This window comes from Podarcis tiliguerta (genome assembly GCF_965153285.1).
Source record: "Podarcis tiliguerta genome assembly, chromosome: 6".
NCBI classification, from domain to species: Eukaryota; Metazoa; Chordata; class Lepidosauria; order Squamata; family Lacertidae; genus Podarcis; species Podarcis tiliguerta.
Genome location: NC_139539.1, coordinates 39,873,803 through 39,890,286, shown reverse-complemented (window position 1 = coordinate 39,890,286; position 16,484 = coordinate 39,873,803). Strand labels below are relative to the sequence as shown.

At 43.4% G+C, this 16,484-nt stretch overlaps 1 protein-coding gene and 1 long non-coding RNA gene across 5 annotated transcripts in view; one reads left to right on the top strand and one right to left on the bottom strand.

Annotated features, from left to right (window-relative positions):
- Positions 1-2,270, top strand: part of CDK18 (cyclin dependent kinase 18) — an 83,384-nt gene extending 81,114 nt beyond the window's left edge. For all 4 annotated transcript variants that reach the window (XM_083444505.1, XM_083444506.1, XM_083444508.1 and 1 more), the window contains one exon: positions 1,387-2,270. In XM_083444505.1, the coding sequence (XP_083300631.1) occupies positions 1,387-1,421 (35 nt within the window). In that variant the 3' untranslated portion in view covers positions 1,422-2,270. The remainder of the gene's footprint in view (positions 1-1,386) is intronic.
- Positions 2,271-2,884: 614 nt separating this feature from the next.
- Positions 2,885-12,734, bottom strand: LOC310679443. Its single transcript, XR_014512266.1, has 2 exons — positions 6,455-12,734; positions 2,885-6,305 (listed from the first exon to the last, which is right to left on the bottom strand). It is a non-coding gene; the product is annotated as an uncharacterized lncRNA (long non-coding RNA).
- Positions 12,735-16,484: the final 3,750 nt, after the last annotated feature.

Below are 16,484 nucleotides of genomic sequence, written 5' to 3'. Positions count from 1 at the left end.
CTCGACTGCTTCAATTTGCAGAATTGGCACTACTGCAGGTGCCACATAATACTCGTTCCGCATTTGTAAGAACTCAGTCGTTTAGTGCAGGCATAGGCAAACTCGCCCCTCCAGATGTTTTGAGACTGCAATTCCCATCATCCCTGATCACTGGTCCTGTTAGCTAGGGATAATGGGAGATGTAGTCCCAAAACATCTGGAGGGCCAAGTTTGCCTATGCCTGGTTTGTTGTTGTTGTTTAGTTGTATCTGACTCTTTGTGACCCCACGGACCAGAGGAAGCCAGGCACTCCTGTCCTCCACTGCCTCCCACAGTTTGGTCAAACTCATGCTGATAGCTTCGAAAAAACTGTCCAACCATCTCGTCCTCTGTCGTCCCCTTCTCCTTGTGCCCTCAAGCGGCACTGTATTCTTTTTCAGTGCCTGCTAAATATATTCTTGTTTAGACAAGCCTTCCCAGGTGCTTAGAAATGCTGGAGTGACTTTTAATCTATTTTAGTATATTTTAACTGTTGTATGTTTTATGACTGCAATTTTTTCATGATTTCTTTTTTTTTTCTGTTTGTAAACTGCTTTGAGGGTTGTTGTTTTTTACGATCAAGCGATGCATAAATTTTAAGAAATGAATGAATAGCTCAGCACTGCCTACACTGACTGGCAGCAGCTCTCCAAGTTTTCAGACAGGATTTTCTCCCAGTTCTACCTGGATATGTCAGGGATTGAACCTGGGATCTCCTGCATGCAAAGTCCTGTGGAACTGCAGCTCCAAGCCATGTGGGAAATCTGTGTTAGAGAAGAAATTGCATTCTGAGTTCCACCTTAGCCACTTACAGTGACACTCGGTACCTTGAGCATGAATCCTCCTCTAAAACAGGAGAAACGTAATGAACAATGCAACCTTTAGGAATCATACCATCCCTGTGATGATGTGGCTCTGTGAACAATGAAGCTCTTGATTGCTGAAGTGTCACAGATGGTCCATTATGCTAGACCATACCCCACGGGCAAAAGCTCGGGGGACAAAAGATTCCCTGCGAAGGTAGCCTGTGTGTTTGAACTGGTAGTTCTGGTGTGTGGTTTGGAAATTGCACATACATCACCTTCTGTGCAAAGGGATCGAGCAACTTTATGTTATAATTATCCCTCAAAATGTGAGTCAATGGACAATTGGAGATAAAACTGGGCTTGGGAGGCTGAGTGACCGAACCCCAATATTGTGCCAGAGATCCCTGTGCAGAGGCATTGTCCTTGCATGCCTCAGTTCCCCGTACGTTGCCACCCTGTTTTGTGGAGGAAAACTCCTCTTTGAAATACCCTTTGCTGTGTAATCTTCCAGGCTTTGACCCATCGTTCTCAGGCTTTTTTAACATTTCTCATTTCCCCCCAGCTCGAGGAAAGAACAGGAGGCAGAGCATATTTTAAACCTGGTTTAACTCATTCATTGCATCACTGGGGAGATCAAAGCACTGAGAAGGGAGAGGACCACACAGATCCCATGGAGGCCACGCTCAGAATGATGAAGGCCGGTATCGATACAACCAAAGCTGCCCTGCATTACAAAGCTGCTGCATGACTGCTTTCCAGGATTCCACAACTTTCAGCAGTCCCCCACCCACAACACCCCAAAAAGACCTGGTGCCTGGCCCAGCCCCCATCCATCACACAGCAATTGGCATAATCCTACTCTCTGGATGAGGATCAAGCAATTAACTGCCCCAAATACGCTTGCTGTTTCTTTAGAGGGAAGCAACATGGAGGCAGCAAACCAGGGCCAAGATCTCGCTGCAGAGTCAACACCTGTTTTGCTTCTTAGATGACGTGTCTTGATGAATGTGCAGAATTCCATTCTTTGTTTCTCCCCCCACCCCCATCACCAGGCGACTCCTAGGACAACATGATGAGTATGATGTTAACAGCAGGAAAGCCCTTTGATCCACTTTTATGCAGAGTTCTCTGGCTTTGAACTGAAAAGGAAACCTGTTTTCTTTTGAGTTGCTTCTGCTCTCTTTATCAGGAATGAATCTCAATTCCAAATGGTACAAACATTTAAGAGAGAGGATGGGAGTGGGGAGGCCTTTTGCTGGATTTTCTTTGCCCTCTCGCTCCCTGCCTCATTCTGTTTCCCAGTGTTTGTTTTCTGAACTGAAGCTGCTATACAAGGAACCGTGATTTCTTAGATTTCTACCCAGTGTTTCTGAAAATCTCTCTGTAGCTCGTCCTGAGAATCATTCATCAGAAACCTAAATAAATAGGTGCACTTTCGCTACAAAAGAGATCCAGGATCCCAATAATTCAGGAATTGCAGAAACAGCTGAGTCCCTATAAAATGTGTCACGGTAAAATGTGAAAGAACTCAAGCCATCCTTCCACTTGCTATTCCAAGTTTCTTTTGTGGATTCTGCCTTTGTGACCAGAGTTCAAAGATGTTCTGTCCCCTTACTTTTTTGCCCATATCACCAGGGAAAGAAACCTTATTTAATAACCAGTAAATGTTTTCAAAGGACACATATGCACACAAACTGAAATCCATGCATGTTTACTCAGAAGTATATCCTGTTATATCAGTAGGGCTTACTTCCAGGTAAGTGGGCAAAGGCCTGCAGCCATATGAACCCAGTGAAATCTATAGGACCTAAGTGTGCTCTTAGGTTCCAGGGCAGGCAGTTTGTTTTTGCTGCATCAGCAGCAGTTGCTATTCAGGCAAGTCAAACAAGGCTCTTTGGGGAACATGTCTCCAAAAGGGCAGGCCAGTTCTGAAAATGTCTTGATTGTGAACGTTAAAAAACAGAATCTGAACTTCTGTCACTTTTCCTGTATTGGTCTATTTTTATTTCAACCGTCAGCTAGCCACCAGCGCAGTATGTGTATGGACAGAAATGTCATGAGAAAATAGCACATTCTTATAATCAGATATGGTTTCTTGCCTGCCTGTTCTGAGGTCTTATCCTGATTATAAGATTCAATCGGTACAGCCTCATGAGAGAAATAACCCCTCAGGGTTCCAGTCACTAAAGGGAGACATTTGACTGAGTGATATTTCTGAATACTGGCAGAACTATACAGGCATTTGTATGGTGCAGTAAATCAAGCACACAGCTGGACTTACCAAGAAACAGATTCCATAAGGAGCACCAAGTGAACTGTCTCCTCTCTTTATCTCTCTGATTTTTCTTTTTTCAAATAAACTCCTGGCCAGGCAGGGTTTAGAGACAGAGATGGTGGCGTTGCTGCCCTTTAAGTTGAAAACTTAGGTAAATAAGCTAGCATTGTAGTTCCCCTTCTTGAGGCGAGGTGTTTGGGAGCAGGAAAGATTTCACTGCAAATATTGCATGTATTTCTATCCAAGGCAAATAATTGGGTGTCTAATACAAATCAATATGTGAAATTCAGCCTCTTCCCTCTTGCTGCTTTTTACCCAGCAGTGCTGCAGGGACAGTGGAATCTAAAACTGACAGAATTCCCCTTCTCTGCAACTCTTAAGGGCATGACTAGGTCTGGACTGAAGATGGAGCGATCCTATGACCTCTTGACATCTTGAGCCCTTCAGACTTCCCTTGCCTGTCCACTCCTTCCTGATCATAATGCACAACCCTTCCTGCTGCGCTCTGTGTGATGTTTTACCCCAGACTTTCTTTTCTCATCCTATCTTCATGCTGTGTCACCTGCAGCTCTTGTTTCCTCAAGCCACTGCTTTTCAACCCACTTCTTGCTTTCATCCATTTGCTTTAACCATCCTTTCTCTTGGCCTACCTGTGCTGCATTCCTCATAACATAGCTCCCTGATAGTGGCTACCTTGGGGTTCATTCAAAATTCCTTTTGCAAGAAGCTGCTTGGTTTCTTGTTTCTTTTCCTCAGGCCTCCTTAATCCCTTCAAGTTCTTGTTTCTCAGTTCACAGGCTCCTTTGTACCCTTCCTTTAACCACCTTGCCTCTGAATCCTCTGTTGTTTAAGCTTCCCTACCTCCTGGAGCTTTGCACTGCCCCACAAAGTTGTTCCTATCTCTACAGCTTCCATTCAGCCTTAATCTTCAGCCAGACTGCCACCTTTCCCTTCCCTCACAGAAGTTGAACAGAAAATATTCTGGCAACTTTAGTTTCCTGAACCTGCAGATAAACACATTTTACATTGACACACCATTTCAGCCAAACAGTTTGGAACAAATAGGGCCTCTCAAAATAAGGTGGTCCCTGCATATTCAGAGGATGCTTATGTGTGCCAACGTATTTTCATCTGTAGATTAAGAGGTAAATAAATGTTTAGAAGAAGTTTGTCAAGGAGCTATGCCCATGGACCTCCAAGATCTATGGACTGCAGAAGGCAGTTGAGCCAGGTAATGTTGAGTGTGTCAGTTGAAGTGGGAGAAGAAAAATGGGCAGACGTATTTGCCTGCTTGAGTTTCTTAAGAATATTATTGGGGTGGGGGGAGGTTAGGGTTAACTGGATGCATCCCATAAGTTTTTTTAAAAAAAAACCACCCTTCAACATTCTGTATTTTTCTTTCTCACTTTCTCACTCAACGCTCAGATTCAGGGCTGGCAGCCAGCCGCAAAACTCCATCCTTAAAGCTCTGTCTTTAAAGTTTTCAGGAGGATGGCACCTTCTCTGCCACTCTACCAACCCTGAACAGTACTACAGTGGTCCTGTTCCAACCTAGAGCAGGCCCTTTTCCCACCACGATGTTTTGTTACAGGTGCCTTGTAGATTTTGCAAGAGCAAACTGTAACTGGAGGCAGGGAATGTGCATTTCAGCATGCGGACTGTGCTCTTAGAGATACAGATTTCCATTTTTGAGTCAGGTCCTGCTGTGGCTTCCACAGGAAAACATCGTGTGAGGCCCACTCATTTTGGTGGTGCTTCTTTATTAGTACCTCAAAGGTGAGATTATATATCAGGCCTTAAGACTACACGTACATTTACATTTCAGAACTCTTTACATTCTTCTGTTTCTAAGTCTCAGCCTTCAGTCTTGTGCTTGCTTACGTGAGAGTAAGCCCCATTGAACTCAGTGGGATTCATTTCTGAATAGACATATGTAGGGTTGCCCTATTAGTGTGGTGCAGGAAAAAGCAAAGCACTTCTATAATCAATGGAAATAAATAACCAAGCACAGCTCACCAGCTTTTCTCTTCACCATATGCGAATGAAGCAAAGTTTGAATGTTTTTGTGAAGTCGGGTTATTAGACTAATAACATATGTCCCAATAAACACTCTGTTGAGCTGAGCTTATAATGGTATTGTTTACCTCATTCCATGCTCAGATTGGGTGCTTCAAATAATTGACTGCATGCGAATGCTTAATAGTCACTTAGTATTGACTGAGCTTCACTGGCTATAGTGGCTCAACTGACAGTCCTATTTATGAGTTAACAGCTCAGCTGCCTGTTTGATCCTTAGATGAAATTGCTCCCACAAGACACCGACTAAGCAAAGCATTTAATCGTATGCTAATGCTCAGCACCTAGGTTGCCTTATGGAGATCAATACACTAAGAATTAGGCTTGTGCCTGAGCACCTTGGTAGCTTGCTGTAATAAATCTCTTCCAAGGTAATAGGATGATAATCCATATTTCTGCTTTAAAATAAAGGGTTGGGGGCATATGCCCCTTTCCGTAACACTTACAAATAGATTTGTACACCAAAAAGCTGCTTTTGATTTTTATCTCGCCCTTACATACTAAAGCTTGATTCCTGTAATTCACTTGCAGGGTAATCCTAAGCAACTTTACAATGAAGTCCCAATGAGTTCAGTTTTGCTTCATCCCTATTGGGTTTGTATTCAGGATCGCAGCATACGGACAGATATTTTGGCATAGTGGGGCTTACTTCTGAGTAAACATGCGTAGCATGTTAACCATCTTGAGTCCAAATTTTTGCAGATTCTAGCTTCAACACTTATTATTATTCTCCCTTGGTGTTTGAAAGTCCCATTCAGGAATCTGGCAGGATTTTCTGCCTCCCCTCAGGTGGTGGCTCAACATGGAGTTCTGAGCACCTGAAGCAAAATAAACTCTATATAAATTCAAAGCCTGCTGATGTCATACTGGAGGAGGGGAGGCATCAACATAATCATACTATCAGAAACTCTAACAAAGGGTTCCAGACCTAAACAAATATACATACCTGTGAAAAAGCATCGGCTTTAATACAATGCTTTCCTAGAGAGAGATAAGAGCAGTGTAACATACATCTATCCTTTTGGGGCTGATGGGGGATAACAAAATTAATATAGTGCAGTGTATATTGGGGCCAAAGTCAAATTAGTACAGTATTCTCCAACCATAGAATTGTAGAGTTGGAAGGGACCCTGAGGATTGTCTAGTTCAGGCTTCCTCAGCCTCGGCCCTCCAGATGTTTTTGGCCTACAACTCCCATGATCCCAACTAGCAGGACCAGTGGTCAGGGATGATGGGAATTGTAGTCTCAAAACATCTGGAGGGCCGAGGTTGAGGAAGCCTGATCTAGTTCAACTAATCTCAACTAAATCATCCATTACAGACGGCTATCCAACCTCTGCTTAAAAACCTCCAATGAAGAAGAGTCCACAACCTCCCAAGGGAGTCTGTTCCACTGTCAAACAGCTCTTGCTGTCAGAAAGTTCTTCCTAATGTTTAGTCGGAATCTCCTTTCTTGTAACTGGCAAAGGAGTGGTAGTCAGTGCCACCCAGGTGAAATCAGTACATCCCTCTTGACTTCTTTGAGTGTCTTCATCTACACATCTTCTAATGGCTTTGAACAAAATCCCAGAGCTTGCTTAATTGAGACTATGAAAGCGACTCTCATCTTGACCCAGCGATTTCATTGCACATGTACACCAGCAACTTTCTAGTGCTGTTCCATAATTCTTATTCACTTCAGTGGGATTTTCCTGTGAAAAGAATCCCAGTGTCCTCAGTTTAAATGCCCACAGAACCTCAGCAGAACTTGTGCCTAGAACTTAATGCAAAATCATTGCAGCTGATGCATGTAACCACCTCCTACAAAACCTGACCTAAGGGATATTATAACTGTGTCTGCAAAGTCCTTGAACAGCAGGGAAAGGTTATTCTGGCATTTATATGCAATGATGCAAAAAACTCCTGCTGAACTTCCTCTTGCCAGTCCGCTGTTAAAGATCTAGGAGTTTTGCTGGTGGGGGAGGACGCTGGCGATCCTACATAAAACTTGGGGGTACTGTATGTAGTTTTTCTACAAGAGTGCAAACGTGTGTCACGATTCAGCAGAGGGAGTAATACACAACTCTCTTTTGTTTCTACTGACCAAAAAAAGAGAGAAAAGAAACAAAACAATGCACTGTAAAACATGCAGAAGTTAAAATCACATGCTTTAAAAGTTCAGTATTCACAACTAACAAAGAATCTGTTTAAACTACATGGTGATTCATAGCTACAGATATTAAATCTTATTCAGAATGTTCTTCTTCAATCAACAATAAATTAATAAAAGGTATCTTTAAACATCCTAGATGTTGGTGCTGACCTTTAAAGCCCTAAACGGCCTCAGCCCAGTGTACCTGAAGGAGTGTCTCCACCCACATCATTCAACCCGGACACTGAGGTCCAGCTCCGAGGGCCTTCTGGCAGTTCCCTCACTGTGAGAAGTGAAGTTACAGGGAACCAGGCAGAGGGCCTTCTCGGTAGTGGCGCCCACCCTGTGGAACGCCCTCCCATCAGATGTCAAAGAAATATCAAACTATTTGACGTTTAGAAGATATGTGAAGGCAGCCCTGTTTAGGGAAGTTTCTAATTACTGGTGTTTTAATGTATTTTTCATCTTTTCTTGGAAGCCACCCATAGTGGCTGGGGAAACCCAACCAGATGAGCAGGGTATAAATCATTATTATTGTTGTTATAGCTGTTTTGCACATTCACATGCCCAACTTTTCTATTCAAATTTTGCTTCAGCCTCACTCTCTGCAATTCTTGCATGGCCAAAACTTTGAGTGACCGTGGATTTGGGGCAGCTGGTCCAATAAATTTTGCTACTTGTGGTAGAGCAGCAGAAAAGGTGTTTGACCTCCCTGGCTGTAAAAATACAAGAAAAAGTAAATGTAAAAACCTAACAATTTCCTGCTCTTTCATGACATCCCAAATCTGCTACCTGAGGCAGCTGCCTCACTCTGCCCAACACCAGCGTTGGCCTCAGGAGACCTGGACAATGGTGGCTAGCAAGTGATTTAATATATCAGCAGGTTCTGTTTGATGCAAGACCTGTAAAGGGTAGCAGGAACATGTGCCGGCATTGTGTAGCATGGAATGTGGCCATTCTGTAACTCCACCGAGTACATTGTGAGCTACAGCATACTGTAATAGAGAACCAGTACAATCTAAATCTTGCCATTCCCATTAACATAAATCCTTCACCTCTTGGCTTTGTTAGTACAGAGCAGATCCAGGGTCTGAAATGCAAGGAAATGTCTGAGCAAAAGACCAGAGCTGAAAAGTGGTTTCCTATGGCTATTAGGGAGAGCGGAATTAGGAACCTTCTCTGAAGCTGAAAGCCTGTTCCTGTAACTTGTTCCTCTGCCTACTATTGAATAATTTAGCCAGGTTTCCCCCACAGCTCCTTCCTGAAGGATTTCTCATTGTCAGGACGCTGTTATTTATTAGGTCATGTCTGGCTATCGGTGTGAGTTTGAGATAACCGCTTTTGTTCCAGTGCAGTTCAATGGCTCTTTACTCCTATTCAGCTAAGTGATAATTGTGTGCAAATATTTGGCTCTAGGCTGTGTGAGCCTTGATTTATAATCCCGCTTTGCTTGCCCACTCATGTGGCTTGGCAGACTCTGTTCCAGTCGGTGGCTGTGTTTGTTTGTGTGCAGACGCACACACTGCCTGTATGACTTTTCCTTTTCCCTTGTGTCTGAGTAAGCACTTGCAAGTCAGTAAGTCTGCGTAGGTATCATTCTAGCAGAGGCAGTAACAACACTGGCATGTTCCCTTTTGTAAAGTCACCTAGTCCCTCTGATTGTTTATATGCACTATCTCTATTCTCTTCACTGGAGATAACCAGACTGTTGTTAGAGCACAGTGGTAAGTGGCTGCCCTAATTATTTTGAAACATTCGACTCCTCTGTATACACTACCTGTGTCCACTGTAAAGGAATCCAGCCACTTGGGCAACTTCTGGTTCTTCAGGTGTTGTTGATCTCCAACTTCCACCAGCCCTGGGCAGTATGGCCAATGGTCAGGGGTGATGGCACTTGTAGACCAGCAATGTCTGGAGGGTCAAAGCAGCCCCAGCCCTGAGCTGCAGTCCTATACGTATTTTCTCTCTCTCTCCCTCTCTCTCTCTCTATATATAGCCATACCTCAGGTTGAAATAGCTTTGGGATGAATATTTTCAGGTTGCGCTCAACGGTGACCCGGAAGTAACGGAGTGCGTTACTTCTGGGTTTCACCGCCCACGCATGCGGAGACACTCAAAATGATGTCACACACATGCGTGGAAGCGGCGAATCGCAGCACGCGTGGACATGGGTCGTGTTCGCTTCAGGATGCGAATGGGGCTCCAGAACGGAACCCGTTCGCATCCAGAGGTATCACTGTATATATATTTTTTTCTTTTACTCGTGCCAATTTTTCCTTTCCTTTCTTCATCCTGAAGAATTCAGTTCCTAATAACTATATTGATTCAACAAAAAAACCGTAAACTGAGGGAGCTAGATGGGACCCATTTTCCAACACAGAGCTTTGCCTTCTCCACCTTCAGCCTGAAATCTTGTACTCATACCTGGGAGTAAGACCTGTTGAACTCAAAGGGGCTTACTTCTGAGTTGACATGCATGGGATTACGTGGCCAACTACCTTGCCTTCTCAGATCTTGGCAAAAACTTGAAGTGGAAAAAATACATTCTTAATGCATAATAGAAATTTTTGATTATGTTATTATTACATTTAAATCCTCCAGGGAACTCAAAGTCGCATGCATAGCTCCCTCTCTGCAGAGAGCTAGTGCACTGTGCAGAGTGTTGAACTATGACCTGGGAAACCAGGGTTCAAATCTCCAATCTGTCAACTATTCTGCTTCTCATGGGGTTGTTCTGAGGATGAAGTTGTTTGTTTTGTTTATTACATTTACCGGTATATTTCACCTTTTCTCTGAAGAGCTCAAGGTGCAGGTACATACTTCACCTCTCCCCTTTTATCGCCACAACACCCTTGCAAGGTAGGTTAAGCTGAGAGTAAGTGACTGGCCCAAGGTCACCCAGTGAGCTTCATGGCTGTGACTGAGAGGGGATTTGAACTCAGTTCTCTTGAGTCCTAGTCCAACAATTTAACCATTATGCCATGCTGACTCTCTCCCTTTCCTCCAGCGTATACTGGGAAACTGTCGCATTTTTTCTCCACCCCATCACTTCATTTCATCCCTCTCTCCCTCCCCCCTCTCTCCCTCCCTCTTTCTCTCTCCCTCTCATGCATTGCTTTCACTTTATAAACAAAACAAGACTGTTAGAACATGAACTTGAGGTGTGCTTTTTTATTTTAAAAAATTGTTTACTTATTTAATTTAACACAGATGTGAAGGCAGTACAGGCAAGCAGGCAAATATCATGTGTTTCCAGCAGGTGCTAAGATCAGCTGACGGCAGGTTAGGAGCACAGGGCCCTGCAATGTCATGTTTTAAAGGTCCCCTTTGAAAACGCTTTCACTGTCCAACTCAGGCTCACTGGCGCCTGCCTCACGGTCTCTTTCTGAGCCCCAGGCTGTGGTCCTGCTTTCATAATCGCTGAGACCTGGGATGGCTTCACTTTTGGTCCTTTTCCTTCCCTTGTCTGGTTATGGGTATGAATCCACGTGGCCCATTTACACTACATACTGGGTTTAAGTACAAAAGCAGTGCACTGTATTTCATGTGCACCGTACTTCTTTTCCTGATGAGGCCAGGATGTGAAACAGACGAGGCTTTGGAAACCAATAGCCATAGGCTGATGCCTGATCCATACTACGCTGGCTGTGCCTGTATCTACCTTAGTTCCTGTCTTGTAGAGTACTATGTGGAATGTGCCCAGATGCTCCCTTTCTTGTCTCTTGCTTACTGGTGCCCTGCAGCAAAGAGGCCCAAATGTAGCCCTGAGGTCAGAAACGCCTCCTTTGGTTTCTGCCTCACCCTCCACATCAAGTAGAGGAGGAAACTTGTGTATTCAAGACGGCACAATATATCCTACTGTGAACATTCTCTCGTGCGATTCATACTGAAAATGCAGATAATATATTTAAGTGTATTGTTATTGTACAAACAAAAGACGTGTTTAAAGGGGAGATGATTGTATAAGATTTATTCCAAGTGAAGCAATGATGTTTTTAATGGAGAGTTTTGGAATAAATGGAAAAGTTACCAATATAAAAACTGTATTCATTTATCAGCGCAGTGTCTGAGTGTTTTATAAAGAATGGGTGGGTGTGGGTGTTTTGTATTGCAGACGTGACATGGATTATTGTGAATGTTGATCATTTTCTCACAGAGGCTTGTACTGCAAATATATCATAAATGCTACAAACACTGGAAATAAACTTTGCTGAGTACCAGGTTGTTCTGATCAGAGATTTTATTTTGGAAAATAGAAAGATGAAATGCCAATGTTTTTTTGTTTTTTTTTTTTTGCTTTAAAATGCAAAGGCTGGCTGTTCCAAATCCCTCCCACATGGTGTGGATAGAATCATTTTTAAAAGGAAGGTGCATTTTATGATAAAAGAACAGTTGCACAGCTTAAATTTGTTGTTGTTTAGTCGTGTCCAACTCTTCGTGACCCCATGGACCAGAGCACTCCTGTCTTCCACTGTCTCCTGCAGTTTGGTTAAACTCATGTTGGTAGCTTAAATTAAATTGACAGTTTAATGTATTTCTTTATGGTAATTATATGCCACATTTCAGGACAAAGCCCTCCTGAAGTGGCTTGCAGAAAAGTACAAAGAGACGTGCCTGATACACATTGATGACATCTGTATCATCTGGCATTTGAGCAGTTGCACAGGGATTTCAATAAGCTTTACTGCAATATTGACCTACGCCTCAAACAGCCCATATAAGAGATTCACATAATGAGCATGAAAACCACTACCTTATAGAGGAAGCTATGCTACGCATCCTTACATGCTTCCAGCTCCCACCACAAAACCCACTGTCTCCAGCCAAGCCATACAATGCAACCACATTTGTTCAGATTCACCAGCCAGTGATTCACAATGTAAGAATTCCTCAAAGTACAATACCTGCCCAGTAAATGGGGGGAAACAACAGATCAGCAAAGCAGAATTTGTACCCAGGAACCATCATCTACAGGGCAGACAGACTTAGAGAAGAAAACAACAGAATACCATATGTCATGGTGTGTAACTAAAACCGCTTCATCGTATTAGTGATCTGCAACTTCTCTTGACCAATGACACTTTGCACAGGCCTTGGGTGGTAGGGCTATACAGTGGTGCCTCTGGTTATGTACTTCATTCGTTCCAGGGGTCCGTTCTTAACGTGGAACTGTTCTTAACCTGAAGCACCACTTTAGCTAATGGGGCCTCCTGCTGCCACTGCTGCGCGATTTCTGTTCTCAACCTGAAGCAAAGTTCTTAACCTGAGGTATTATTTCTGGGTTAGCAGAGTCTGTAACCTGAAGCGTATGTAACCTACAGCATCTGTAACCCAAGGTACCACTGTACTTGCTTACTCTCTCTCTCTACTTAGCAGCAACAACAGACCACACATAACAACGATGCAGACACAGGGACCAACCCCTGTGGCATGCCCAGATGCCAACACTGTCCCTGTATATGCTCTGGCAACCTTATTACAAGAACTTCCCTCTAATCCCACTGTTCACATTCCCTGCCCTAAAAAAACCAAACCCACCAGGTATACTTGCAATTTAGGAGGACGCTTCATGCATATGATGAAGTGGCCTGTAGTCCACCGAAGTTTATGCTGTTTGTGAGTCTTTATAGTGCAACAGGACTTGCATGCTTACCCCCCTGGACATATCCAGGATTTTGTTGGGGGGGGGGCAGCCAAAGTTCTGCTTCTGTCGGGAGGGCAGGCTTCCGCTGGGGGGGGGTGGACCTCAGATAACTGAGTAATTTCAATGCCTCTCAATAATCTTTGTGGATATTGAATATTTGTGAAAATCCCCCCCCCCGGTCCCCGCTAACCCATGGTTACCGCATGAAAGTAGTTACATCATAATTAGCTTCATAGGCAGAACAGAATTGCAGTGTCATACACAGAAAAGCAATCTCTCAAAGAACCTGTTGATGGCATTTTACCATTGTACTGTTGAGAGTGTATTAACTTATGCTCTGTGTGTGTGGTTTGGGAGCTGCACGGTCAGGGGAAAAACAATGCTGTCCAGGGTTGTAAAGACTGTGGAGAGAATAACTGGGTGCACTCTTCCCACCTTGGATCAAATCTATGCTTCCAGGTGCTATAATAAAGCTGCAGAGATAGCGCAGGTTAGTGCACACACCCCGGAAATGATCTCTTTCAGCTTCTGCCTTCTGGAAGAAGGTACAGAGTTATAAAGACTAGGACTAGCCACCTGAGAAACAGTTTCTATCCAAATGCAATTTTGGTTTGAAACGCAGTGTAAGGAGTCTCTATGGGAGAATATTGTATTTTAAAAGTGGGGTGTCAGAGTTTTTAGGGGACTAACCAGGTTGGGATAGCTGGGATAGCAGGCTTATTGGTTTTGAATGCCTTGTTTGGTTGGTTCCCCCCCCCCCCCAATTTCGTTGTTCTGTATGGGACAATGACAATAAAGATTATTGTATCATATCGTATCGAGCAGGAACATTGTACTGTTTACAACTTGCAATGGTTCTAATCCTGCCCCCCCTTCCTTTTGCCCATTGGCATGTGTAATCCAGAAAATGTGCACATCCCTTTAACATTTTTTAGTCACTTCCAGCCTCTCCCTTTCCCCCAAATGTCTCTGGGCCCCTCCTTCTCTTAGGCCTGCCTGTTGAAGACTTACCCTGGAGATAGGAGAGAAGGATTGCCAAAGGAATTGAGAGGAGTACAGAGAAAGGCAGAGAAGCTCCCAGTTAATTCAAAATGTTTAACAGCTCTCTGGCTTGCAGCACAGCAGTAAGAATGTGTTTTGACTGATAGCCCCTTAAAAAATCTAAGCACTGTTCCGAAGTTAAGAAAAAAGAAACCTTGCCCACAGGCTCACAATCTAATAAAAAGAACCCCTACATATATTTGGGACAAGTTCGCTACCACTTACTTCCTGACATCCCTGCTGATGAACACCAATACAATTTTATAGAGCTGTGTGCCATCAACAGAGAAGAAACCAGTTTATTGGGCTTGCACTCACTCCGTCATCTGTTGGTGTCATTATGCCTGCTATCCAAATACAGAAATAGGAACTAGCAGCAGCTGTACTTGGCAATATGTTTCTCCTCTGGGACACTGCACAAGCAATAAGCCAATCACAAACTGGGCCCATCTGTTGGGAGACGCAGCTCAGCTCAGAAGAAGACTTGAAGCCCGGGAGAGAACCATGCAAGAGCAATAGGTGAAATACAAGCACTGCATGTTATTATGCAATGGTTGGAGTCGCCACCAAAACTAATTAAAACAAAGTGTGCAGTTTTGTCAAAAGCACCGCAGTGTTTCATGTTTACAGCCCTCTCATTGAATCTGCTGCATCAAGCGCACTAGTATTTTTGACATCAAACCAACAAGTATTAGCGGATGCAAGTGGCTGAGATGGCTCAGTACTGTGTGAACCCCACACAAGGGGGGCCCAGACTGCATGCAATGCAACCCTAAGCATGTCAGTTCATCAATGGAGATTGATGGATTGGATCCAGACTAAGCAAGGTCCCTTTGGGGGGCGGGGGACAAGGTGAAAAGTTGGCCACAGCTAACTTTAAAGTCCCATTGATTTCAGTGGGAACAAAATAGCATAGTCTGGATCCAGCCCAATGAAACTAAGTCCCTGTATGTTTGCAGCCTTAGGCCCATCACTTTACCTGGTTTTAGAAGGCAAATCAGATTACCGGAGTCAGAAAAGTGTTTTAAAATGGCCACAACATGGACATGAGTTTCTAAAGCTACTTGAAGAGCATCCTTGCCTCCCACATTTCAAGATGGGAAAGACTGATGCTCAGTGGCAGAGCAAGTGCTTTTCATGCAGCAGGTCTCGGGTTCAATCTCCAGCATATATATATATATATATATATATATATACACACACACACCGTATTTTTCGCCCTCCAAAAATGAAGGGGAAATATGCATGTGAGGAGCAATTAACGCTTGTTGGCTTTCAAGAAGCTCTGTGAAAACGATTGATAGAAATGTTGCTTAAAAGATATGATAAGATTAAGATTGTTAAAGCGCAATATAAATTTAAGAAATGTGAGTAATTGTGATAATATGGAAAATTGTCAGACAGGCTGAGGGAAGTCTAAAAGATGTATATGTTAGAAGTGGATGTTAAACATGGATGGAATGTATATTGGAAATTGAATAAAAATTAATTATTTAAAAAAACGAAGGGGAAATGTGTGTGCGTCCTATGGTGCGAATGCAGGCTTTGGCTGAAGCCTGGAGAGCGAGAGGGGTTGGTGCGCACAGCACCCTCTCGCTCTCCAGGCTTCAGTAAGCTCTGCGCAAGCCGCAGGAGCCCTCCCCCAGCTTGCGCAGAGCTGCCTCTTATCCCGAAGCTCCCGCAGCTTGCGCAGAGCAGCCTGTTCTGGGGGCTGGGGTTGGGGGAAGCTCGGGCTTCCCCCGCCCCAGCCCCACGCCTGGGGGGGAATAATTTTTTTTCCTTTATTCCCCCCCCCCCAAAAAAAAAAAAACACTAGGTGCGCCTTATGGGCCGGTGCGTCCTATGGGGCGCAAAATATGGTGTAGATGATAGATTAGATAGATAGATAGATAGATAGATAGATAGATAGATAGATAGATAGATATAGATAGATATATGTGGTGTGTGAGTGTATTGTTGGCATCCATCTGTCTCTTTTTTGTTTTTGTATATTTATTGAATTTTATAACAATTAACGATACAAATCTCATTCATCATGTTATTTACAATTTATTCTCGCTCCTCTGGACTTTCCCCAACTCCCCCTCTGCTGAGTTATTTAGTTTTATTTATCATATCCTGCTTTTCCTACACAAAAATAAAATCCCTTATCATTTCTCTGAAATATCTTTTTCTCAAATGAAATCGTTGAAGTTTATTCAAATCCTGCCAGTGAATCTAGTCCATTCTGTTGTTTCTGCAAATAAACTGTAAATGGTTCCCAGACTCTTTTGAAGTCCTTTTTGTCCTTCTCTCGTAGTTTGTCTGTTAGTTTAGCCAATTCTGCATAGTTCATCAGCTTTTCTTGCCATTGTTCTTTTGATGGTATTTCTTCCATCTTCTAATATTGTGCAATCAAAATTCTTGCCGCTGTTGTAGCATACATAAATAATGTCCATTTTTCTTTTGGTAGCTCTTGATTTGAGATACCTAATAAAAAGGCTTCAGGGTGTT